Source organism: Colletotrichum truncatum (genome assembly GCF_014235925.2).
Source record: "Colletotrichum truncatum strain CMES1059 chromosome Unknown Contig_0008, whole genome shotgun sequence".
In the NCBI taxonomy this organism is placed as follows: domain Eukaryota; kingdom Fungi; phylum Ascomycota; class Sordariomycetes; order Glomerellales; family Glomerellaceae; genus Colletotrichum; species Colletotrichum truncatum.
In genome coordinates, this window is record NW_027222405.1 from 2,959,320 (window position 1) to 2,983,269 (window position 23,950).

General features: G+C 46.0%; 7 protein-coding genes across 7 annotated transcripts, besides 1 other annotated feature; 5 read left to right on the forward strand and 2 right to left on the reverse strand.

Annotated features, from left to right (window-relative positions):
- Positions 1-68: 68 nt before the first annotated feature.
- On the forward strand, positions 69-1,933 carry CTRU02_212286 (AMP-binding enzyme; the record flags this gene model as incomplete). The annotated part of the gene is made up of 2 exons (XM_036727079.1): positions 69-229; positions 289-1,933. The coding sequence occupies 2 exons, from the start codon at positions 69-71 to the stop codon at positions 1,931-1,933; spliced, it is 1,806 nt and encodes a 601-aa protein (XP_036581323.1).
- Positions 1,934-2,161: 228 nt separating this feature from the next.
- Positions 2,162-2,230: a sequence feature (Short protein (CTRU02_212287, KAL0933324.1) was converted to a misc_feature.).
- Positions 2,231-3,923: 1,693 nt separating this feature from the next.
- Positions 3,924-5,673, reverse strand: CTRU02_212288 (isotrichodermin C-15 hydroxylase; the record flags this gene model as incomplete). The annotated part of the gene is made up of 5 exons (XM_036727078.1): positions 3,924-4,089; positions 4,140-4,306; positions 4,363-4,677; positions 4,738-5,544; positions 5,608-5,673. 5 exons carry the CDS (start codon positions 5,671-5,673, stop codon positions 3,924-3,926), a joined length of 1,521 nt encoding a protein of 506 aa, XP_036581322.1.
- A 1,013-nt stretch (positions 5,674-6,686) lies between these two features.
- On the forward strand, positions 6,687-8,273 carry CTRU02_212289 (cytochrome P450; the record flags this gene model as incomplete). The annotated part of the gene is made up of 3 exons (XM_070205808.1): positions 6,687-7,415; positions 7,471-7,704; positions 7,764-8,273. The coding sequence occupies 3 exons, from the start codon at positions 6,687-6,689 to the stop codon at positions 8,271-8,273; spliced, it is 1,473 nt and encodes a 490-aa protein (XP_070060621.1).
- Positions 8,274-8,776: 503 nt separating this feature from the next.
- Positions 8,777-9,978, reverse strand: CTRU02_212290 (UDP-glucoronosyl and UDP-glucosyl transferase; the record flags this gene model as incomplete). Its single annotated transcript, XM_036727076.1, has 3 exons — positions 8,777-9,062; positions 9,130-9,744; positions 9,809-9,978. The coding sequence occupies 3 exons, from the start codon at positions 9,976-9,978 to the stop codon at positions 8,777-8,779; spliced, it is 1,071 nt and encodes a 356-aa protein (XP_036581320.1).
- A 6,013-nt stretch (positions 9,979-15,991) lies between these two features.
- On the forward strand, positions 15,992-16,532 carry CTRU02_212291 (histone H3; the record flags this gene model as incomplete). Its single annotated transcript, XM_036727071.1, has 3 exons — positions 15,992-16,046; positions 16,113-16,301; positions 16,348-16,532. 3 exons carry the CDS (start codon positions 15,992-15,994, stop codon positions 16,530-16,532), a joined length of 429 nt encoding a protein of 142 aa, XP_036581315.1.
- A 2,007-nt stretch (positions 16,533-18,539) lies between these two features.
- Positions 18,540-19,901, forward strand: CTRU02_212292 (uncharacterized protein; the record flags this gene model as incomplete). Its single annotated transcript, XM_036727070.1, has 4 exons — positions 18,540-18,859; positions 18,928-19,353; positions 19,411-19,534; positions 19,596-19,901. 4 exons carry the CDS (start codon positions 18,540-18,542, stop codon positions 19,899-19,901), a joined length of 1,176 nt encoding a protein of 391 aa, XP_036581314.1.
- A 1,365-nt stretch (positions 19,902-21,266) lies between these two features.
- On the forward strand, positions 21,267-23,846 carry CTRU02_212293 (FAD-dependent urate hydroxylase 3; the record flags this gene model as incomplete). Its single annotated transcript, XM_036727068.1, has 3 exons — positions 21,267-21,571; positions 21,631-22,273; positions 22,335-23,846. 3 exons carry the CDS (start codon positions 21,267-21,269, stop codon positions 23,844-23,846), a joined length of 2,460 nt encoding a protein of 819 aa, XP_036581312.1.
- Between the last annotated feature and the right edge of the window lie 104 nt (positions 23,847-23,950).

Here is a 23,950-nt window from a genome sequence, read left to right on the forward strand (position 1 = left end):
GAAGGTGGTTGCAAGATGCTGGCTTTCCAATGCAACGATTCTGTAATTATTGATGTGCAAAATAGGAAATGGAAACAACTCCGGAGCTTGAGGAGGCGCGGAAGGACGGTCGCAGCTCAGAGGCAGTGATATATTTGCCTCAAAAGTATCAGACTGTAACCCTTCCTTTTTTTTTCTTCCTTTACAAGTATCCTCACACACAACAGGTCTTGCGAAATCATAGACCCCCGTCAGTTGAATAACTATATCTGTTGGGTGGTACATTCGGATGCTAACCGATCGACGTAGGCTATCAGCTGTCACCGAGCCCCTGATTCTTCAACAAGCTCCCACCGAAGCGGGACCTTTTTCTTTTTTTTCCATTTACCGATACGGCGTCTTTACCCGTTCGCTCGGTTCCTCCCACTTCTCTTGGGTTCTAGGGAACAAAAAGATGGCGGATTTTCTTGCCCCGGATCCAGTGCAGTTGCATGCAGGTTTACGGCCGGAAAGCCTGGCCTGCATCGACCTCGCAACCAATCGCAAATGGACGTATTTGGAACTCAACTCCGATGTTCAAAGCGCGACCACCGTCCTGTCTGCATACGGTGTCTGTGTTGGTGACAGAGTGGCCACAATTTCAGTCAACAACGTTCATCAGATCATTCTGCAGCAGGCGTTGATGAGATTGGGAGCCATTCACGTGCCTTTGAATTGGCGACTTGCCCTACCTGAACTTGCCAAGCTGTTGGAAGACTGCTCGCCTACTATCCTCTTCACGGACCTCGACCCACCCGACTTACCCCTTGGGTGCAGCCGCAGTAGACTTGCAAGGTTCGCTGCAGATGTTGACAACGCGGAACCGGGACCTCGCCTCCAAGCGAGGTCTTCTGAAGAAACCAGCATTATTCTCTATACGTCTGGAACGTCTGGTGCACCGAAGGGGGTGATGCTGAATGCGAAATCTATCGTGGCAACAACTGTCAACTTTGGGGTTTTGACAGAAGTTGATACTGGTTCCGCGTTTCTCTGCGACGGGCCGATGTTCCACCTCATGGGTCTCATCGCGCAAGTATGGCCGCCACTTATGCGCGGTGGTACGTTTGTGGTCTCTTCAAAGTTCAGTCCTGAGGCAACCAATGCAAGACTCAGTGACCCTGGGCTGGGAATAACACATTACTTCTGCGTTCCTCAGATGGCGGAGGCTCTCGCCAGGGCCGCCAATTTCAACCCATCAGAATGGCTAACCCTCAAGGCTCTTTTCACAGGCGGCGCACCCAATCCACCATCTCGTATCAAGTGGTGGCTCGATCTGGGTGTTCCCATGGTTGATGGATATGGCTCGACGGAAATGGGAACGGCATCCGGTATGCCACTTTCGCTCGAACTCATTCGCAAAAAGGCCGGCTCTGTGGGTCTCCCGGGCCCATTGACTGCAGTCCGAATCGTTAATGACCGGGACCAGCCTGTACCTGTAGGCACTCCTGGTGAAATTCTCATCTCTGGTCCAGGTGTTACGCCGGGTTACTGGAACAATGTTGAAGGGAATCTTGCCGCTTTTACCACTAACGGCTGGTTCAGAACCGGCGACATTGGACGAGTGGATGAAGATGGCTTCATTTTCCTCATTGACAGAAGAAAGCACATGTTCATATCTGGAGGTGAAAACATATACCCCGCAGAGATTGAGGCGGCACTGCTGGAGCACCCTGAAGTGTTGGAAGCTGCAGTTGTGGGGATCGATGATGTGGTCTGGGGAGAAGTCGGCCGCGCGTTCGTTGTCGCCGCACCTGGGTCTCGGCTCAGCCACGACGAGTTGGTCGCCCATTGCCAGTCACGAATTGCTCGGTTTAAAATTGCAAAAGAGACTGTCTTTGTAAACAGTTTACCAAGGACAGGATCTGGAAAGATCATGAAGCATCTTTTGGGAGAAGGTTCGGCAGCCAGACTCTGACTTGGAACTATCTGAAATAAGTACCTTGCTTGGAATCCATGGCTAAGTGACCAGGTCATGCTGCAACTTGTTTGTTGCTAAGAACTATGAGTGACGAGGTGGTAGTAGAAATGCAATAAATTTTGGCAAAATATCATTTCCTTCTCACTAACAAAAATAAATCTGACCAGTTTGTCAAAAGAGTTGCGCCGAGGGGGAATCGAACCCCCGGCTCCCCGACGCTGCTTGATGGCAACGGAGAATTTTACCACTAAACCATCGGCGCATGTTGTAAGACATCATGGTGGAGATGCTTGATGTGCAGATATTTGCAATTGGTATCTATGATTGTTGATTGAATGCGTTCAATGCCTCGTTATGTTTTTGTTTATGTTTCCACGCTACTTGCGTGAGGAACACAAGAAGACATTTTACCAACTTTGGTAAGTTCTGACATCATTCATCTAGCGATCTACCAGGGTATGGCTGTGGGGAAGGTTTGCGCCTCAAGTTTGGTAAGTGGGTGTGCTCATGATACGACCTGAGAAACCGAAAAAGACCCCCAAGGCTGACTGTGCCTCAAGGAACCATGCAAGTCTCAGGCGCGGCCAAAAATTTACTACTCCTGGCGATAGTTCTAAATCCAGCGTCTCGGTCCGCCCTGGAAGAGGGTGGTAAGCAGGAAGGGGCCAAGTAACCGGTAACAGTTGGCCAACGCTTGTCACTCCAAGACAAGTGCTTACTCGCCGACAGCTCAGCAGCTAACGACATCAAGACTGAAGCTGTTGCCTACGTACCCCCTAGCATGAAGCCGTCATCGGAAGCCCAAGACCGGCTGCCTCTCCCCCTCATCACTTGTTCTACCCACTTCACCTGAAGTCGTGCATGCATTCCAACTGTTCATCTCTAGCTTCTCAAAGTTCTGCATCTGGATCATTATCCACTCCTTCCACAAAAGTCTGCCCAACTCACTAGCGTCCGTATTTCAGGCAATCACAGCGCACCCGAGACCCCTCAGTTAACCAAATTAGGGATTGGGCCGTGTTGAAGTGCACCAACATGCATCTCACGCTTCATTCTTGCCTTTCGATTCCCTAATCGCCCCCCAAAATCCAACGTCCCAACAAGTGTAAATGTCGAAATTGCCTGCGGACATGCGACCCTCTTTGGTTCTGGAACTCTCGGCAAAGAGGCACCAACCCTTGGTGCGAGAACATGAACTAATTATCTTGATCCACTAATCATTCCGAATGTGCTCCTGACTTGCCTACCGAAAAGATCGACCAGGCCATAATTTCCATATCAGACCTCCTCACTCTCAAAGGTACCTGCTTATCAATTCCCATTTCCCTTTAGGTCGAACTTTTCCCGTGGTTGACTTGGCACCAGTCGAAAGGAATGCTTTCGTAGTGCGTGATGATATCACTATATCATCTTCAAGTTGCCCCAAATCGTTACTCTGGTAAAATATGGGATATAGAGTAATAATTATTAAAAACCTATGAAACTTCAGGCGGTAGTAACACTGAAGTCTATACGAGAGATTCCCTAACATGGAGCCATATAGATTACTACAACAGAGTGGCAATGTGTGTGAAACACTAGGTCAGGAATCAGGGGCTGGAAAGGCACTTGGATTAGCTGGAATTTAACATCAAAGCGGAGGACCGTCTATGGGCTTTAGTAATTCTCTGAAGAAGTCGTTATTCAAGAACAAGATAGCAGAATTCCGATATCGTTTAATTAATTAGTTTACCCTTCGGAAAGGGTGTCTTAGCTGCAGTCACTGAACGTCTCTAGATTCACAGATGGTTTGAACCAACTATTTACTATTTATGATACCTATGGAAATAGTGTATCACTAACGTTTTTGGTGACGGTGGTCATCACCCTAGTTTCTTATGGCCGTCTTCGCTACAAAAACGGATGCAAACACAGTGTATTCACCCAAGGAGATCGACAATGACTATCCTCTCAAGAACGATAGTAATATTGTTGACGCAGTTGCTTCTCAGTGAGCCACAGGCGTCAAATGTACATTAAGAGGAATTCTTCCCCAGACACCAAACGCCTTCTGACGTCCAATCCAATCTTCATTTGCAATATCGCCTGCATATGTAATATCAAAGTCGAAGATAACCCGGGCCAGAATCAATCGCATTTCTGCGTACGCCAAACTACTCATCGTCAGCTAAAGATCCATACAAGGCGAGTTATTATTACTGACTTCTGACCTATACAGTTACGGGGCCCGACGCTGAAGGCTTGGAGCGCATCTAAATTATCGCGAGATTCTTTGTCCCTATTTATGAATCGCTCAGGCTTGAAGGCAAATGGATCTGACCAATTTCCCTTGGTGTGATTCGCTGCCCATTGTTGCACCTCGACCAGAGTCTGGGCACTTGAAGTCAGCGATAGCCATCCAACACAATGCATGCTTCAAGACTTACCCCGGCCGCCACGGACCTCGACGCAATTCGGCCGCCATGTGTAGGAACCCGCCGCACAGAACCCGACAATACAGGCGGATACATGCGAAGCGCCTCGTTCAGCACGGCCAGCATGTACGCTAATTTGCTCACTGAATTGATGTTGATATCATCTGATTTTTCAAAAGACGATCGTATCTCTTTCTCGAGCCTGCGCAGAACATCAGGGTGCTTGAGAAGCAGGAACGTGACTCCGGATAGAGTAGTTGCCGTCGTCTCAGAGCCAGCCAAAATCAGGACGGTTGCGTTTCCTGCAAGCTGATCGAAGGAGAGGTTCTAGGAGTCGTCCTAACATTAGCAACAATAAGTTGACCATATGGACGTATGATACCTTACCCACTCTTCCCTTTTCTGGACAAGTCCTTCAAAAAGGTCCTTTCTATCTCGCGGCATACTTAATCGTGTGTTCAACATCTTCGCGGTGTTTTCTCGTAGGGTATCCATCGCAACCATCCCGCCAAGTACAAAAAGCGTTTCGACTATCCACCCAAGTCCAACGTATTTCATTGCCACCATGACAGCATTGAAACGAGCAGTTTGGAAGATAAACGCGATCCAGGGGTGATAGTCAGCATTTGCAAGGCATTCGAAGGGTTGCCCAAACACGAGGTCGCCAGCAATATCAAAAGTCGTCCAGTTGTACCAGGCTTCAATGTTGAGTGTGGCTTTACCGCTATCACATCTCTCATGGAGTTTGGAAGCTAGGGAGTTTGTGTACTCAGCGAAGATTTCTTCCTGCTCGCGCATGGAGCTGCTGGAAAATCCGTTTGACAAGGCCCGACGATACTTTTGGTGTTCATCATGATCAGCATTGAGGATGTTCGCAGGAACTTGTTTCACCGTGCGAGCAAAAATATCAGCCTTGGGCATGCCAGATGCATTCACACTACCATGACCTCCGGTGCGGGACCCGTAGATATCTTTCCATGCCTGCGCATCGGTGAAAGATAGATGATTTGGCGAGATCCGCACCACGGGTCCGTATCTATCATGAAGCTTCTGGGTGTGGAAAGCTTGTATACCAATAGAATGCTGATATGCCCACGGGAGACTAGAAGCACGTTGGAGAACCGGACCGGGGAATTTGCGCAGTGGGTGTAGAAAGAGATTATAGATTGCAGCCGACAATTGCCACACAATTATCTGTCATGTTAGCCTTCTATCTCAGAATCAAATGGAGTCATTAGTCTGAAAGTAGACTCTTACCATTCCAATGGCATATGCCAAAGCGTGGACTGGGGAACGGAGGATTATTGCAGTGAAATCCAACATTGTCGTTCGGCAATAGGGGAGTACAAATTGATCATATGGAGTCAATTACTAGAAGACGTCGCGGGGGAGGCATGAACAGTTGGGTAATCGAGTAGAGCCTTTAGTTGCACAAGTAACCTTTGACTCAATGTTAAAGGCTCTCCATGCTGGTGACTCTGATCGGCAGTGTCAGTCTCAACTGTAGTTTGATTCCGCAATAACTCCGCCAACATGCCCTTGTAATGCCCAAGAATCGTTGCCGCCATCTCCGCAAAGGCTAAAATCTGGGTCTACGGAGTTACAGAAAAATGCTCGCCATCAGCCGGACGGACGGCATTTTGTCTCGAGACGAACCTGAGTTGAGCAGCTAGACGATGACGGCAGATTTCGGGAAACAACCTAATAAGTTTGGGCACTGTGAGCATGGTCTAGGCATTAAGGTTCTCCTAGGATGAGACGGCCCGTTGAGGTCCCCACAAGCAAGTAACTTGCTGTCAGTGTCAGCAATCGACATTAGGGTACCACGGGTTTAGGAGAATCGGACACCGGGTGGACCAACATGACTCAGAGTTTCTACCAAGAGAATTGTCCTTGTTCTTCTCACAATAGAATCACGCTTACAGGCCCTGAACGGGTTTGGGGCTTGGCAAAATATGTCAAATGTGTGCAGCACACCATGAACTTGCATATTGCTATAACGGGTTGTTGTCTTGCACTCCGGCAAGCATCTGTCTTATTGACCATCACCAAAAGGCCATATTTGCCACGAGTTCGGCGCAGTCGTGGGGTTTTCCGCTTGATTCCTACTCAACCAAGTACAAACAGCTATTTCCACATAACCTCAGCTCCCCAAGTGTTTCATTGTTACAATGGCTCTGAACTTATTCGTCCTGTCCCTATGTGCCTTCATAGGGTTCACTGTTTGGTACATAGCCACAGCTGTCTATTCTTGGTATCGTTTACGCCATATTCCAGGCCCATTCATTGCTTCTTTCTCATATCTATGGGTTATGCGTCACATCGTAAAAGGCACCATGAATCTCGGACATCAAAGTCTGAAGCCTTACGGACCCTTGGTGCGAACTGGACCCGGGTATGTTGTCACCCACGATCCAGAAGTGGTTCGCAAAGTGATGGGCGCTCGAAGCACTTACGGGAAGCATCCTTGGTGGAAGGGTGCGAGATCACATCCGACGGAAGATTCGATCCTTAGCACGCTTGACATTAAGAAGCACGACGACATAAAGGCAAAGACATCAAACGGATACAACGGTCGAGACAAGATTAACGTGAACGACAAGGTTGACGAACAGGTTGAGCGATTGGTGAAACTCATACGCCGACGGTTCCTTTCAACCCCAGAAACTCATAGAGTGGCAGATTTCACAGACTTGATGCGTTACTTCACACTGGATGTTACAACACACCTTTCGTACGGGAAACACTTCGGATTCCTAGACAACGGTGAAGACCTTTACGCCTTCAGTAAGACCATGGACACTTACGTCATGGCAATGACCCTTGGAGTGGACGTTCCGTTCTTCAGAAATCTAATGCATTCGAAGCTCATTTCCTTCTTCTTGCCAAAGGACACTGACAAGTCAGGTGCTGGAAAGATTATGGGGTTTGTGAGACCACTGGTCTTGTTGCCAGATGCCGACAAGTTCTTCTTTTGGAAGCTAGAGCTAATCATTGGTAGTATTGCACAAGAAATCGTTCAGAAAAGATTCGAAAAAGACCAGAAAGATGAAGTCGATATGTTGGTAAGTGCCTGCATTCGGTTAACATTATGAATTATATGTTCATTGTTTGAGCTAGGGTTCCTTCATGCGACACGGCCTGACACAAGCTCAGTGCGAGGCGGAGACCTTCGTCCAAATTGCAGCAGGTAGCGATACTACAGGAAGCCTTCTGGCTACAACAATGTTGTACATCATTTCAACACCCCGGGTATACCACCGTCTCAAGGACGAGATCAGAGCTGCTGTCAATGGAAATATTGTTTCTCATCCTATTACACAAGAACAGGCCAAGAAGTTGCCATACTTGCAGGTATTTTTGCTTTAATACTGCCTATTGTTTCACTTAAATTTGTTGACCGCCCTCGTCAGGCTGTCATCTTAGAAGGCTTCCGCATGCGACCACCTGTGCCGTATGGCGCTTTCATGTCGATACCTCCACAGGGAGACACAATTCACGGCATGTATCTACCTGGCGGAACTGGAGTTGGTTTCAACATTGTAGCCATGATGCACTCGACCGAGACATTTGGAATGGATGTTGAGCTCTTCAGGCCTGAAAGGTTCCTAGAATGTGGCGAAGAGAAACGACGTGACATGTTGAAGATGGTCGATATGGCATTTGGCACCGGCAGACTTTTGTGTGCCGGCAAGCAGGTTGCGCTTTTGGAGCTAAACAAAATCTTTTTTGAGGTCAGTACAAGTTGCATGGATTTGAATTTTCAGTTTACGAACAGGTCTGACACCTATGCAACCGTCCAGTTGCTACGCCAATTCGATTTTCAGCTAGTGAATCCAAGACAAGGATGGAAAGAAAGGGCTCTCATTGTTAGTACTCAAAAGGACATGTGGGTGGCAATTACCGAAGGGGGTTTTAATTAGGACTGATGCAATGCTTCAGTCTTAACACAAAAAAAAGATTGGAGAAGGGTTGTTAAGCTACTTTTTCAAACTATATAGCAACTTCTTCTGACTTTATCTTTTGTGCCTGTTTGACTCAACATTACAGCATCGTAGGCTTCACAGTACCAAGAGCTTATATGAATTTATCTGTCTGGCTTTGTCCGCTCAGCGGTTTTAATTATGAACATTTGGAGTTAGAGACGGATTTCTAGTTTCATCTGGGCGAGAACTAGCCTACTTCATTTTGTTGGAACATGGAACATTTGGCACAGGCTATGTCTCACGCCTTCATTCAGAAGAAAGTGCGTGCGAGTTGCTGATAGGATTTACCGTGGCTTGGAATTGATTGGAATCCAAAACTATCGACGCCAAACCCCGCTAAACAATCTATTGTATTTGTAACTAGTAACCAAACACTTCATGTTTTAAAATCCATGTTCGGTAAACCTCTGAAATTCGGAAGCTTTTATTTAGTATTGATATCATTGACCCTGGCCAACCGATGCCATATCAGAGATTTGTTTTGCTGCGGTATGTCTGCCTGATATTTCCTTTGCTTCTCTGCCTAAAGTGTGAGCTTTATTCCTGATGGCTCTACTCTCTTGACTCTTTCCAACAACACGTAGAAAGGCTTCGCTTAAGCCCTCAGTCGTCCATGCCGGTGCCGTTCCACGGGTAGCGTACACGCCTACCCCAATGCTCTCAGCAACCTGCGCGAAATTGTATAAATCTAACCACATGGGTATGATGACCTGAGGCACTCCGGACCTAGTATGTGGTGATGATGAGCACTTTGCTTCTTTTAAATCTGTGAACTGACAATGAGATGACTTACCATAACGCCTCGTTGAACGAATTTGCACCACCATGGTGTGCAAAACAAACTACATTGCCAGTCATCATCAACGCTGTGGCATCGATTTCAACCCATTTACGGATTACCACTCGTTCTTGATCTATATGACTTTGAAGTTCGCCTTCAACTTCGACCCGAAATTGGTCAATCTCGCCCATTTTCCAAAGAACCTGTACTGAAGTACTATCTAATAGACTTTTCAGAGCTTGAGCCATGATATTTGCCCGTTCTTCATCGTATTTGAATAGGCTTCCTAAATTGACATACACCGTTGGCGCCTTTTTAAGCCATTGGGTAATCTCGTAGTGCTGCTCAACTGCCGGCGCAACGTCCAAAACGATGGGCCCGACTTGGTTAGCGTTGCTCGGGACTGGATGAACTGCGATACTGGCACCTGGCATATCAGGGGTAATCCACATTACACCCGGATCTGTCATGGGGCCATTGACGCCTCTGATGCCATGCTCCTGAAGGCATTGTGGAGACGGGGCTTGCACAGGCTTACGCAAGAAGGTAAAAATTGCTAGGACCGCGACTAGGATATTCTCGGGCACTTTGTTCCAGGACAGCGGGTATGTAAAGTCAGTCCCAATACTGATGTAATGGGCTTAGGTCAGCTTAATTGAAATGAGTGTTGCTGGGGAATATGATAACTTACGTCGGATATTTCCAAAGTGCATCAATTCTAGGGTTGGGTAATACCCGCGGGTACCCGTATGGGTAGTACCCAAAACTACCCGTGGGTAGTTTGGGTAAACCCGAATTACCCACGGGCAGTCCCACTATATTTACCCGCGGGTTGAAAGGCCCGTGGGTAAAACGACCCATGGGTTACACTACCCACGGGTAATTTTGCTACCCACAAGAAACGCGGGAAATACTGTAACTAAGATAGAAAGAAAATATAACTAGTTATAGGGAGAAAGAGTAAGTTACATAAAACATAGATGGCTAGAATAGATTACTACAAATATAAGAAACTAATAGAGAATAATACGATAAAGTCGGAGTGAAATCAGAGGAACAATGTATATTTAATCGCTATCCTCGTCAGGAGAGAGTTCGACAAGATCTAGCCGAGTAAGTCTCTTCCTTTTGCGACCCCCAAGCTCGGAGAAGTTTGGGAGTTCTTGGGATACAGAAGGCGTAGGTGAGTTGCTAAGTTGGGAAACTTGACTCGATAGTTTTGGCTGTTGAGAGCTAGATAAGGATGGCAGCTCCTCATCTCTATCGCTAATATCCTCCTCTTCTACTGAGACTTCGTAAGGAGGCGGGGAGGGAGCATCTCCTATAGCAGTAATAGAGATCTTAGTAAGATCATCAGAGACCTTCAGATATCTCTGAATATCAGCTTTATCCAATAGAGAAGAGTAGTTAAAAGCTTCTCTAATAATATGCTAGCGCTCTTCAGATGCTTCAGTAATATTCGTATCATCTAGAACTTCCTCAAGTGTGGTTTGGGAAAGCCAGGCCTCATTATTCTGGCTAATTTTGATAGTCAAAGTATCAAAAATAGTATCAGCCGAAAGGTTAAACCGAGCGTAGTGACAGATATGGCGAGCAAGGCTGAATGATCGCTCTAAGGGTATTGACGTCGGTTGAATAGATAAGAAGTCTCGAGCCATGCGACAAATACCATGGAATCTGGGATAGCTATTGTCTAGGCGGACCCAAAATTGCTAAACAGTTTCATCAGGGAACATAACTAAATATAGTTATTAGCTGTTAAGCCTAGTAAGATATAAGTCTTTATCTTACCAATATTAAAAAAGTCATTACAGATATTTCGTGCGTCTTGGGATGATGACATTTTGCCCTTATAATAGGTTAGTACAGTGAGTTGCTACAATAGATTGCTACAAATACCCTTTTCTTTGGACTGCGTGATAGTAAACTATGCAGAGTGTATCGGAGTCCTTCAGTTGCAGCTTTTTGAGTATTGGTATGGCGTTCCGAATCTTGATGGTACTGCTTTGTATATACCTCGATAAATTCTTGCTGTACTCGAGTTCGAAGTGAGGCTGAAGAAGGAAGGTATTCGAAGTAATTTGCGAATTGGAATCGCGTGTCAAAAGTACTCGAAACTGATGTCCCAGCTTCAGGGGTAAGGAGAGTTGCAATACCATATACCTTGAAGGAATCCTCTTCAATTAGCTTTTGAACGTATTTTTCCAGCTTCTCTTGGCCCTTTTTCGTAGCAGCCTGAAGGATTGATATCCAAGTAAAGTCTTTGCTAGTAACTTTATCTTTAAGTGCAGAGGCGCAAAAGTACAAGTGAACTGTTGCAACTTGTAATAAAGTAAAGGTATGACCAGGGGTAAGGTCATTTAACCGGCTGAGGATGTTTGTAAAGAGTAAAAACGGGCTGGTGATATCAAGCAGAATATCAAGAGCCTCCCAATCGGTCTCCACAAGAGAGAATTGTTCCTGTAGAGAGTGCTTTTCAACCCAAGCTGAAATCGTTGTTTTAAGCTCTCTTGCGCGGAGACACATAAGTGTAGTAGAGTTCCACCTTGTCTTAACATCGCGGAGGAGGCGTAGTGGTCGCTGGCCAATGCGAGTCGATTTCTGGAGGTCGAGAAACTCTTGCGTCTTCTTACTAGAAAGCTTAAGGGAAACTGCGAGGTCACGAATCTGGAGGTATATATGTTAATATAAAATCTTATAACTAGGTGAAGTATCTAACCTTTTGAATAACAGCTCCAAAAGGATTTTCCCCAGCAGTAGAATCTTCAGTATCAAAATCATCGTCAGAGTCCTCTTGATCTTTAGCTCGAGTAGTAGAAGGCTCAAACTCTGTAGAGGCTTCTACCATCGAAATTCGAAGAGCCTCAAAAATCGCTCGAACAACAAGGTTGAAAATATAGGCTAAACAGCGAATATGATATATCGGCTATACTATAGATATCGACCCTTTTGCAAGTTCTTGTGCTAGGACTTTTGGCTTAAAAGAACTTGCGTTGTCTGCAGAGACTGTCTGAAATCGAATTGTCTTCTTCGTCCTCTGGCGAATATTTTCTAACAGAGTCGATAAAGCCGTTGCTTGCTTAGAGGCTGTATGACTATCTATCATATTAATAGTACTAAGAAGAACCTGTTATAACCTCTAGTGCTTGTCGATAAAATGGCATAAAACACTAAGCAGTGAATATTTTAACCCAGGTGTACTCTAGATATCAATCATCAGAGAGACATAGCTACCAGGCGGAATTAGCTAAAGAGTGTGGTGTTGAATGCGTAAGGCCTCCTCGGATATCTAGCTTCGGAGCGTCTTTCGAGATGGGAGGTAGTAGAGAGGATTCAGGTATAAACAGAATTGCCAGAAACTTAAGTTGTCAACAGTATTAAGCGCTAAGTTAGATCTAACAATACAGTAAACTAATGCTTGATGCTCCGAGACTGCTTTCAATTAGGTACCCTAGATTGCGATTACTACAAATGATTGCTACAATGACCTGTAAAACTTACAGGCACCTGGTTTACGCCTAAACGTCGAGTCTTACAAGACTTTGCAGCGAGGTGTCGTTGCATAGCACTTATACCAGAGTTTTTGATTGTTAGATGATTGAAAACTTGGTGACAGTGCTTGCAGACTAATTTTAGCTCCCCTGATGTCATATGGTAGCCTTGGTGAAAGTGATCCCAGAATGATACTCGGCGTTGTAAAGTCCACAAGGATTTGGCGAAGCGTTTTCGTTCAGGTTGAGGGGATTTAGACAACGGTATATGTTTGCCAAGGATTACCCATTGGAGATACCATGGCAGGGTTTTGAAAAACGAGAGAAAAGTCTAGAAAGTCTCAATAACAAATAAAATGATTTCCGACTGTATCTATAAACCAGAAGGTGGAGTATTGATTGTTAGAGTCTGCGTAGAATTTACAAGCTCGAAAGCAGCAGAACAATCGGATGCAAAAGGGTCTGGCCCAAAAGGGTCAGACGCAATTGAGTTCGACATCATACGTAGTAAGAATTACCTTTAGTATAAACAGGAAGTAGTTTGCAGGATTACTACAAGATGAATACAAACATTTGATTATATAGCCTTACGTAAATTTCTATTTTAGGGTTTCTAACTAATACGTTTCGTACACAAATCTAAAAGCTCTGAATTCTCCTTCGACTTGTTTTTTCTCCCACTTACATTCATCCTTCAATGCCTCGCTTATCAACTAGCCCTGTGTCAGATCAGAGCTCTCCGCTAACAGTAGAGGGCTCTTCACCGCCAAATAGTTACCCCTCATCATCAGCGAGGGGTAATCCCCTAAAACAGCCAATTACAGAGATTCGGGAGACTCCGCCAAGAAGTTCAAGTCATGCAACCTACTATAGCCAGGCTAGCCCAGACCTGAGTCAACCAGAATTACCACCGCTGAAGCGGAACTTTGCGACGAAGTTAGCGAGACGAACAGATACTAGCCAACCACCAACCATTGCACGGAAAGATCAGCTAAACTTCGCGCCAAAGAAGCAGCTAAAAGCTGCTCGAAAAAAGCCCGTCCAGATCACTAAACGCCAGAAAGTTCGTAGATAGAGGCCTAGTAGTAAGTAAGAAGTAACTCTTTATTATTTAATTACTGAAATGTGAAGCAAATGCACTTCGTAAGATTCGAAAATATCAAAAGACCACTAATCTTTTAATTCCGCGGAGCAGTTTCGCAAGAGTAGTTCGAGAAATAACACTTGATCTTCCACTAAGAAACCGCCATAAGATCCGCTACCAGTCAATAGCTATAGAGGCTCTCCATAAGATAAGCGAACAGTTTCTAATCAACATGTTCGAGAGTAAGATATCCTATCCTAATCTTCAAACTATTATATTAACATGAATATTAATAGATGCAAATCTCTGTGCTATTCACGCTAAAAGAGTAACTTTACAGAAGAAAGATCTTGACTTAGTTAAACAGTTAATAAAGAAGATAAGAGCATAGAGTGCTAGATTGTTTTAACAGCTATAGATTACTACAAACGATTGCTACAATACGAGAATCAGACTAGAGAGAATTCATATCCTTATTCATGCTAGCCTTATTGCTAATTCTTAATTCTTAATCTGTCAAACAAACCCTCTCGCTATGCTCATCTACAATTATAGAGAAAAGTCAAGCAAACGAGTTAGCTTCTAAGCCAACTCATAGACCTGACGCCAGTTGTATAGCGCTTTATCCCGAGCAAGGTCAAGCTTCAGGAAGAATAGTATCAGCTTTAGTATAGCTGAGAACTTCTTATCTATCGCAGATAAGATGTTAGCTGTTTTATCGAGAGCAGTAAACTCTTCCCAAACTTCAGCAGGGCCTAGAAGCTCCTAAACACCTTTCTTGATCATCGAGTCACTGATCTCAGAGAACATAGCCTTCACTAAAGGCTTTAGAGTAGAGGCATATCGGCGCTGAGCTGTAGTGAAGAGAGATCCTTGAATCTTGATGGCTAGGCGGTGCGCGAGTGCGAATTAGCTAAGAATATTAGTATTACTACAAAGGATTGCTACAATTAAGCACTTACGTCTTCTTCTTCTTGACAGAAGAATTAAGAACCAGGCGTATCTTCTTCTTCTTAGACAAGCGGTTCAGGTGCCAGTACTTAGCGAGTGCAAACCAAAGAAGCACTTCCTCTTTAGTAAAGATATCGCCAGCTACTAGAAATTTAAAGCCAGGTCGAATAAAGCCATAATCCTCCATCGCAGCTAGGGTAAAGGCAGGATTGCTATTCAGCCGCTTGACCTTGATGTAAAGTATCTCAAGAGTCATCTCCCAGGTATCACGGAAGAACTAGTATTCTCGGATCTAGTTTTCCTGTCTGTTTGTTAGCTATTGCTATAGTAATTAATTATAGTCATCCAGTTACCTAGATCATCTTGTCGATAATCGCATTCGACTGCTCAGCAACATTAATGGTCGGCAACTGGTTATCAAGGTCAACGTCAAAGTTAAGCATGCCCTCAACTCCATCCAGGTTTTCCTAGGTAGCCTCATCAATCTCATTCAAAGGGATATCCTCCCAAGCCTCGTCTTCATCGTCATCGACGATATTATAGGAGCTAGACGAGACTGGGCCAGTCATCTAAGCTAGCAGCTGGTCTGGATGGTTGCCTTTGAGGAAGCTAAAAGCACTTGAGCACTGATTTGAAACACCAAAAGAAATAAAAAAGAACTCACTATCGTGCATCAACTTGCTGGATTTCCCTAGCCTCAAGGGCCGCGCGCTCATCAGCAGACGCACTGATGTAGGAGCTTTTAGCCCTCAAGGCTTTAAGCTTGCGGGATTTCTACTAGTTGATCGACTTCTTCAAGCGATCAAGTGCCTTCTGCTTCTCAGTCATCTTATCGATGCGCTGACGAGACTTCTTGGTGTGCGCGTTGTCGGAATAATCCTCTTCAGCTTTACGCTTGGCTCCAGCACCAGATCCAAGCGGTCGGCCTAGAAGAGATTAGTACAAATGATTGCTACAAAGCTGGTATGAACGTACCGCAATCCTGTCCTGAGGACATATTTTACTACTGTTCCCTAATTGATTTAATAAGTCAAAACCAATAATTGTGAGATCAAAGTATCAAATTACCTTAATTAAGAGGCTTGTCGGTGCGGCTGGGTGTTAGTGGTAGAGGTAGGTTGTAGTATTGTCTGGGGAGAAGTTTTCTAAAGCTTCAGAACCTCACAAAAAAAAACAAAATACGCCAAAAAGTGGTCTGTGCGTAGCCGCGGCTTCTTGTTTTTTTTCTCAAAAAGAATCTCTTTGAAAACCTCTGTTTAGTAGTTATCTGTAAAAGATTCTATATTGATTAGACCTAGACTTGTATTTCTAGGAGTCCTACCTGATTCATAGTTAACTTTATAATATAATGCCTGGCATAGCCCGAAAGACTATGCCTAGTACTAAGGAGCAGCAGAAACGCCGTTAGCGCCCTGGCAGTAAGTCTAGATTGCTACAAAAGATGGCTACACACTAACCCTAATACCTAGCAAAAGCTCTCCGGGAGGTCAGGAACTACCAGAAGACATTTGACTTCCTGATTCCGAAGCCCCTATTCCAGCGACTCTGGAAGGAAATCTGCGATGACATCGACCCCTCCAAGCGCCTGCGCTGGCAGGCGACTGCTATTAGCGCTCTTCAAGAGTCTTCGGAGTCTCTTCTCTTTGGTGTTTTCGACAGTAAGCTTCACTTGCAAACTCTTATCGAGTTGAACGAACTATCTAGTGATTAACTTTGCTGCGATCCACACCAATCGCGTCACCATTAAGCCGAAGGATCTGCATCTCGTCCAGGCTATCTTGAAGGCCGGCAGAGTCCACGGAGACAAGTGGTTCGACCCCGAGTCTGGGAAATGCAGGCGATTAATTGAAGGCATTCAGGGCGTTCGGAAGTTAGGAGTAACAAGGTAGCAGGTCTATTCGTTGCGCAATATATCCACTCTTGAGGCTGGCTACTACAAAAGATGTCTAAAATTCGTGATGCATACTTACTGAAATCTACCCACGGGTATACACCCGTGGGTACCCAAACCCGTGGGCCCCCCTTCAGTTTACTACCCGTGGGCTTTTTTACCCAAACCCACTTTACCCATGGGTACCCGTGGGTAATAGTAAAACTTTCGGGCACTACCCATAACTACCCGACCCATTTCGCGGGTACCCGTGGGACCCGCGGGCCGGGTAATGCCCATGCCTACATCAATTCTGAGCTCGATGAAACCCAGTGAATGGACTAGTGGCAATGGTGAAAGGAATATGTGCTTTCGGCGTTTGTTCTTCGTAACGTCTATGCCCGGCCGTAATGCAAAGTCCAAAACAATAAGGGCGGGGTCAATATTATCAATGATATCGGAGATCTGATGATAGAGCTTTCCGTACTCCTCACAGGTCCAAGGACTCATGGTATGGCGCACAACGTTGAAGCCTTTTAAAACCCCCAACGCTCCAGGTGGGTGCATCACCAATTCACCGAAAGACAAATTATTGTGAAGAAGCTTCGGCAGATCCACATTGACATCAGCTAGTCCATCTAGTTCATAGAACGTTGGGCTAGAAGACAAGGAGTGTATTGTGCTGGCGTAGCTGGAGACTCGTTGGACCAACCCTCCCACATCAGGAGCTGATGCTATGTGGATGTCAATCGAGGGATGGCGTTCTTGGAGAGCTTGAATTGTCGCCAACTGAACGTTGTACTGTCCTCGATTCCCACTAGCCAAGAACAGAACCGTGCTGTTCCTACCGATGATAAAATCGTTTGGGAGTGGATGTTTTCCACATCTCGGAATGGCCACAGCCATGAACAATGCGAACAGCAGCACCACAAGTGAGCCAAAGCTCCAATTCTTTCGGTTGAGCATGTCGAAGATATCAAGATTCGAGTGATTCGCGTTATGATGAAAGATATATGTTGCGTTGGACGGAAGTCTGGCGCACGGCTCAGCTAGATGTGAGCAAGCTGTTAGGGATGGCCAATGAATGAAGTAAACATATGTCTCTAGCTGCTCCTGACAGAATTATTATAATATGAAACAGAGTTATTCGTCAAGGTATATAAATTTGGTGTTAAATCGTTACAGTTAACATGCATATATACCCGTATCAGCCGGTTGTCACGCTATCACTTAGTCAAGTCCTGTTTGATATAACGATACTTGAATGACAGTTTTTAAAGAAAAAGCTGGTGTACTCGGTTAAATGCAATTCATCGAAATCTGGAGGTAGAGCGCTGCGCATATTTTTCCCCTCGCATTCCTATGATCTTGCTCCTTGCCTAAGAGTATACCTCTGCATGGCGGGGCGTATGCACCTCATACCTAATTCCCTGTACTACGGAGTCAAAGCGTACAGAGATCCATGGGAGGTAAGTAGCCTCACACGAGTGGAGCGTAATTGACAGACAACTGAGTCAGGCACGACTTCATGACAGGGATATACTAAAAGTGGTTTTCCGACTCTCCGTATATGAAATCTAGGATCGGCAACTTACTCCATAAATACCCTAGTAAATAGGCTGGTACGAGTATATGGAAGGCGCTGCAATGATACACGATTGTCCCGGGCTGACAAAGAATCTCCGAGCGGAACGGACATGACCAAACTTGGATTACAAACTCAGTAGTGCTAGATACTCACGATGCTGATATTGAGTACACAGTACGCCAAGTCAAAGACATCTTAAAGATTACTAATGTTGATTCAGTTTCAGTAGAGCTCGTTCCATCGGTCTTTTATTGGAGCCCGGTTTTCCGGCCGAAGGTACTGAGGCGGAGAATGGACATTGAGATCGAAGGTCTAATTACGTTCGTCGTGGTGATCATAGTCTAGTCCGCCTTGGTAGGTATTAAAAACAAGTTGATAGTTCTCTAGTCTTGTTGAGTGGAAGCCAAATGTCATCAAACAGTCTAAGATTTGTTCGAAATGCTCTCTCAAGTTACTCCCTCATTGCTCCCGAAAGCCTCCCAGACTCAGCTTGAGTCTGCGCCCCATCCTATCAGCCACTCTATTCAAGCCACTTACACTGGACTTCAAGGCGACGCTTTAGAGTTGGCTGAGCTTTTCAAAGGCGCAAATCTGCACATTCCCAATCTCCTAAAAGTGTTTGCAGACTGGCCGCTCGCCACAAGTGCTCACTTGGGGAAGCTGAGAGACCTCTTCAACACAACCTTGGATTGGATTATTCCTGATGAAAAGAGACGAACTGCATTGAAGACAGCTGACTTAGGCCGACTTATAGCCGTGTGAGTTGTGTCATAGCTGGATTAATCTCAAGTTTCAGCGAGTAAAATACTAACACGCTTGCTTACAGTTGGTATCCATGGTCCGCATGGCCTGAGCTGGAGGCATTAAGTCTCCTGGCACTGTGGCTGTTCATCTGGGACGACGAAATTGATGTCATTGAAACTGATGTCTCAAAGAGCAAGAAACTGGCGCAATTGCATTATCAGTCGTCGCTGGCTTATATTCGTCGGGCGCTTGACGTAAAACGTACCGATGTGATTGACGAGAGCCTTGCTCCTACCAATATGGCCTTATTCGGCAGATTTGGTGACCTCGTGCGTGATTCTATGGATTTGCGACTGCGAGAGCGTCTTTCAACGGAGCTTCATGCCTTTGTTGCCCACGTCGCTGTAGAGCAGGATTATCGCCTTGATTGCAAAGTTCCCTCACCTGGGCAATACAAGAATATCAGGCGGGGTACCGCCGCTGTGATGCCTGTTGTGGTTTTAGCAGAGTATGTCGATGGAAATCCCTTTATTCATTATTAAACTGGGCTAAGGAACTTTCTTAGATACATGGTTCGAACTCAAGTACCGGAAACACTCCGAGGTTCTCTTGCCTTTGAGATTTTAAGTAGAGAGACAACGGATTTGATCTGGTTGATCAACGATCTCTATTCCTTGCCTAAAGAACTGGTATACATATTGACTGCCCTGATGTGGTTTTGCCTAAGCATCGGCTAACAGGAGTGCATAGGCCGATGGTGCGGTACTGAGCATTGTTCCCGTATTACTGCATAGTAAGTCTGGCATCTGGACTCTCGATGCAGTGGTTCATAACATCATGACGGAAATTAAGAGTTCTATGGAGAGGTTCGATAGCGCAGCGAAGGAGCTGATGGAGATGGCAGTTGGGGATGTCTCCTTGGAAGTCGGGGCAGATGCCTTCATCACTTACTGTCGCCATCTTGTAACTGGGGTGGTCATCTGGAGTGCCCAGTCTCCTCGCTACGGAATGCTCAATTGTACGAACAATGACGGCACCATTAGCGTTCAGCTCTAAGCCCTTATTTTCTATCAGATTGTCGGACCGTTAGGAGTTTACATAGGCTTTGGGCGTTAACTTTGCTCTTTTTGATTCAATTGTTTGATACCAGCATGTAAAGCGTGAAAAAACGTCGCCACAGTCACAACATCTTCCGAAATTTTGATAAAAGCAAACCGGCGGTCTCAAGCCTTAGATTATCCAATGACTCAATTATCATTACTAGATCAGTGCCAGTAACTTCTGTGAAAGACGTCACCCATTGAACAGCCATGACCAACAATAGCCAATGGTCAACTCCTACTGACACCTGCGCCATTATTGTGTCTGCAAAATTCAAATTTTGCACTTTAGCGCAGGCCTTGCTCTTTCAGAAGCACGTAACAGATAATATGGCGGATCTAATTTATTTTGACCATTTCTAAGCAGAGAACATTGGCATGTAAAGCAAGTATTGAAGAAAGGCCGTGCATATTTACCTCAATCCTAGAGATCAGCGCGCCAGTGAGCCCACTGCCTGTACCCTGCTCTGTCTTTACATAGCAGCACGCCGTTATTTGCATGTTCGCGTGTTCGCGGTTGTGGTGACCGACGTCAGGCACGGGCGGCATCAACTAGGAACAAAACGGCTTGTATTCTCTAAGTGAGCGAGCGGAGCGAAGGACGCTTAAGAATACGGTCGCTGGAGCGAGGTCACGTGACCTCGCGGCCGAGACGCGGCAGAGTGGGTCCGGAGGCCCGGAGCCAGCACGACAGCGGTTAAATCAAATGTCCCCGTCAGCATTACATCTCCGCCAGAGATCTACACCTCCGCAACGAGCTTACTATCCAAACTTTGAACTTGACCGCAACCCCTAACTTAACGCGCACTGTATGGATCAAACCCAAATCTCGGTTTCGCATACCGGCATGAACCCCATGAACCTTGCCAGCTGCTGGTGACACTCCTGTCTATGTTACTCTTTCTAAATCTCATGGCAGTTCTGACTGCGGGTGGGGACTACCACCTGAAGAAAACGAGATGGTCAGAGGCTCAAGAACGATGGGCCTAACATCCCAGACATTGTTCAAAGCTGACTCCCAGAAATGTTGAACTGTAAACGCGTAAAAATTGCGTGCTACATGTTGTGACATACGCAGCCCCTTATTTCTTTACGCCCGCCCCTATTGTGCGTTAAACTCCGGTCCGTCGGTGAGCAAAAAACCCGGTCCGTCCGGTCAAACATGCTGTAATACGGGGACAGGTGTGGAAATCAACAAATACCTGATATGGACTTATGTTGCTATGTAGATTCAGCGAGCACTTATACATGATCGCTCACCCACCTGGCCTTGCATCTTATCATCACCATACACACAGCTCGGTTTATTTGTATTGTCCATATGGCTTCAACCAAGAACTCCAGGGTCATAATTGCAGGTGGTGGAGTCTCCGGGCTCACTCTGGCTATTATGCTGGAGAGATTCGGCATCGATTATATTCTTTTGGAAGCCCATCAAGATATCTCTCCCGCAGTTGGTGCCAGCATCGGCTTGATTCCGAATGCTTTGCGGATATTCGATCAGCTTGGAGTCTATGATGCTATCGAGGCATTGCCTCACAACCACATACACGAAGTTTGTGTACGCAGCGCACAGGGCAAGCCTCTAAAACGTGTCAAGCTTCCGTTTTTACAAAGCAGTAAGAGGTAGGCTGTCTCTTGTCCTGGTTCCCTCTGACTGCGGCTTTTCTCATTGCCAACTACAGGCACGGTTACACAATACGTTTCTTCGATAGACAATGGCTCTTGCAGATCCTTTACGACAGTCTAGATCATAAAGAAAGAGTCTTAACGGACAAGAGAGTCTCAAAAATTAAGCTGATTGAAGGAGGAATAGAGGTCATTTCCCAAGACGGAAGTGTATTCCGTGGTAGCCTACTTATGGGCGCCGACGGCGTACACAGTACCGTCCGAGAGCAGATGTACCGCATCGCAAACGAGGTCCAGCCTGGATACGTTGATTCTCAAGAGAATCTTAGCGTCGCCTGCTCATATCAGTGCAGTTTTGGAATTGCGAAAGATGTCCCTGGGTATGTGGATGGTCAGCTCAATCCTGTGCCTGGCAAAGGGGTCACTATGGTCGCCATCTCTGGCCCTGAGAGCCGCGTTTATTGGTTCGTCTTTGTGAGATTGCAAGAAACTAAGTACGGCGACGACATTCCGCGATACTCCAATGAGGACGAGGCGGAGTTCATCAAGAAGTACGGTTCTCTCCCCATCACTGAGAACGTGACATTCGACCAAATATATGCCAAGCGTGTCTCGTCTACATTGACACCCTTACATGAGGGTGTCCACAAGACGTGGTTCTTCCAGAGAATACTCTTAATGGGCGACTCCGCCCACAAGGTAAGGGGTATTCTAGGATCTTTTTAACTTTATGATTTGTTACTGATGCGAACCATCACAGTCCAATCCCATCGGGTCTCAGGGTGGGAGTAGTGTTGTGGAAGCTGCAGCTCTGTTTTTGAACGCTCTGCAGACCGAGATAGCTAGAACCCGAAAAGGCTTTGACGGCTTGACTGAGAAGAGCATCGCAAATATCTTCATTAGCTTCCAAAAGGCCCAATATGATCGAGCAAATAACGTCATCGCTCGCGCGCATACCGCCCAAGCGTTGGCGTCGTTTGAGCAACCTCTACTGTCTCATCTTGCCTTCAATATCATGTTGCCTTTGCAGAATGATGAACAAATTTGGGCGCAAATATCTTCTATCATGAGCGAAGCGGTGCGGGTAGAAAGACTATCGGTTCCTCCACGGCCAAAAGCGATCCCCTTCGACGACGAGCTCCCCGCAAAACCATTGAAAGGGAGGCTCCTACGTCTTACCGGGTCCTTTCTCACCATCGGGGCGAGTCTGACTCTATTCTTCCTTGTTGTCAACATACAGTTCCCTTTCGACATTGTCTTCACCTGGGGAGGATATGGGGAGCCCCTGGATAGGAAGTGGCTACCAACTAAGTTCCTGAACGATAACCTTCTTTCCGTCGTCTCAGTTTGCTCACATCCTATCATTGACAAGAAGCCAGGGCCAGAAGCACATCTCATGTATCTTTTGGCTCAGATGATCTCACCCAACTTGATATACACCATTGAGGCGTACCGCGTTGGCAACAAAGGCACTCTTCTAGCGTCTCCGTTCTTGAACTTTGCTATCATGGGCATAGTAGCTCTTGCAGGCGCCCAGCAGTACTGGACGATTATTCATGTCCTGTTCGGTCACAACCTGCCAACTGGTCGCTCTATTCCCTTGGAGGTTGCTCATAGCATATTGCCTGCTCTTGCTCTTGGCTTCGTTCTCCCTGCTTGTTTAGTGTTCTTGCCTGTTCCAGATAGCAGAACTCGACAAGACTGGAACGCGCTCTGGCAATTTGGGACATTTATGTTCATTGGGTTGACAGACATCTTTGCACGCACGATCAGATGGTGGCGGAGGTCTGAAAGCACATCTGGATCTTCCGGACAAACTAAAAACAAGCACGAAGATCAATTGGACGTATACTTCCAGCGGTATCAGAACAGAGACTCATCATGGCTTCAGGCGGCTTACATATGTGCCTGTACAACGCAAGCTATCAGCCACGTAGTCACCGTCCTTTACGCGTCTTATCACCCGAAAATATCGGTCATGGACTTTTTTTTCGGCTTCCCCTCCCCCTGGGCCGATTGGACCGTTCAAGGGCGACATATATGGATCGCCAATGTCTTGAAGTACGATCTGGTTCTTTACATTACGGGGGTCATTGTTCAAAACTTCTATTCCATTTGGGAGCTTCGTCGAATGGGTTACATCAATACCAGTGAGGCCATTGTTGCTGCTACTCTGGTGGTACTTGGTCAGTTTGTGTTGGGCACAGGTGCAACTTGGGCGGCACTTTGGTGTTGGCGAGAACATGTCTTTACCCGTCTGTCTACGCTATAGTTGAAGGCGGAGTCCTCGCGTATAAACTTGCTTTCTTCATCATTTAAAGTAGCTTTAGAACGATATACATTCATGCCCTTGCCTGCCGATAGACCACCAGAGCG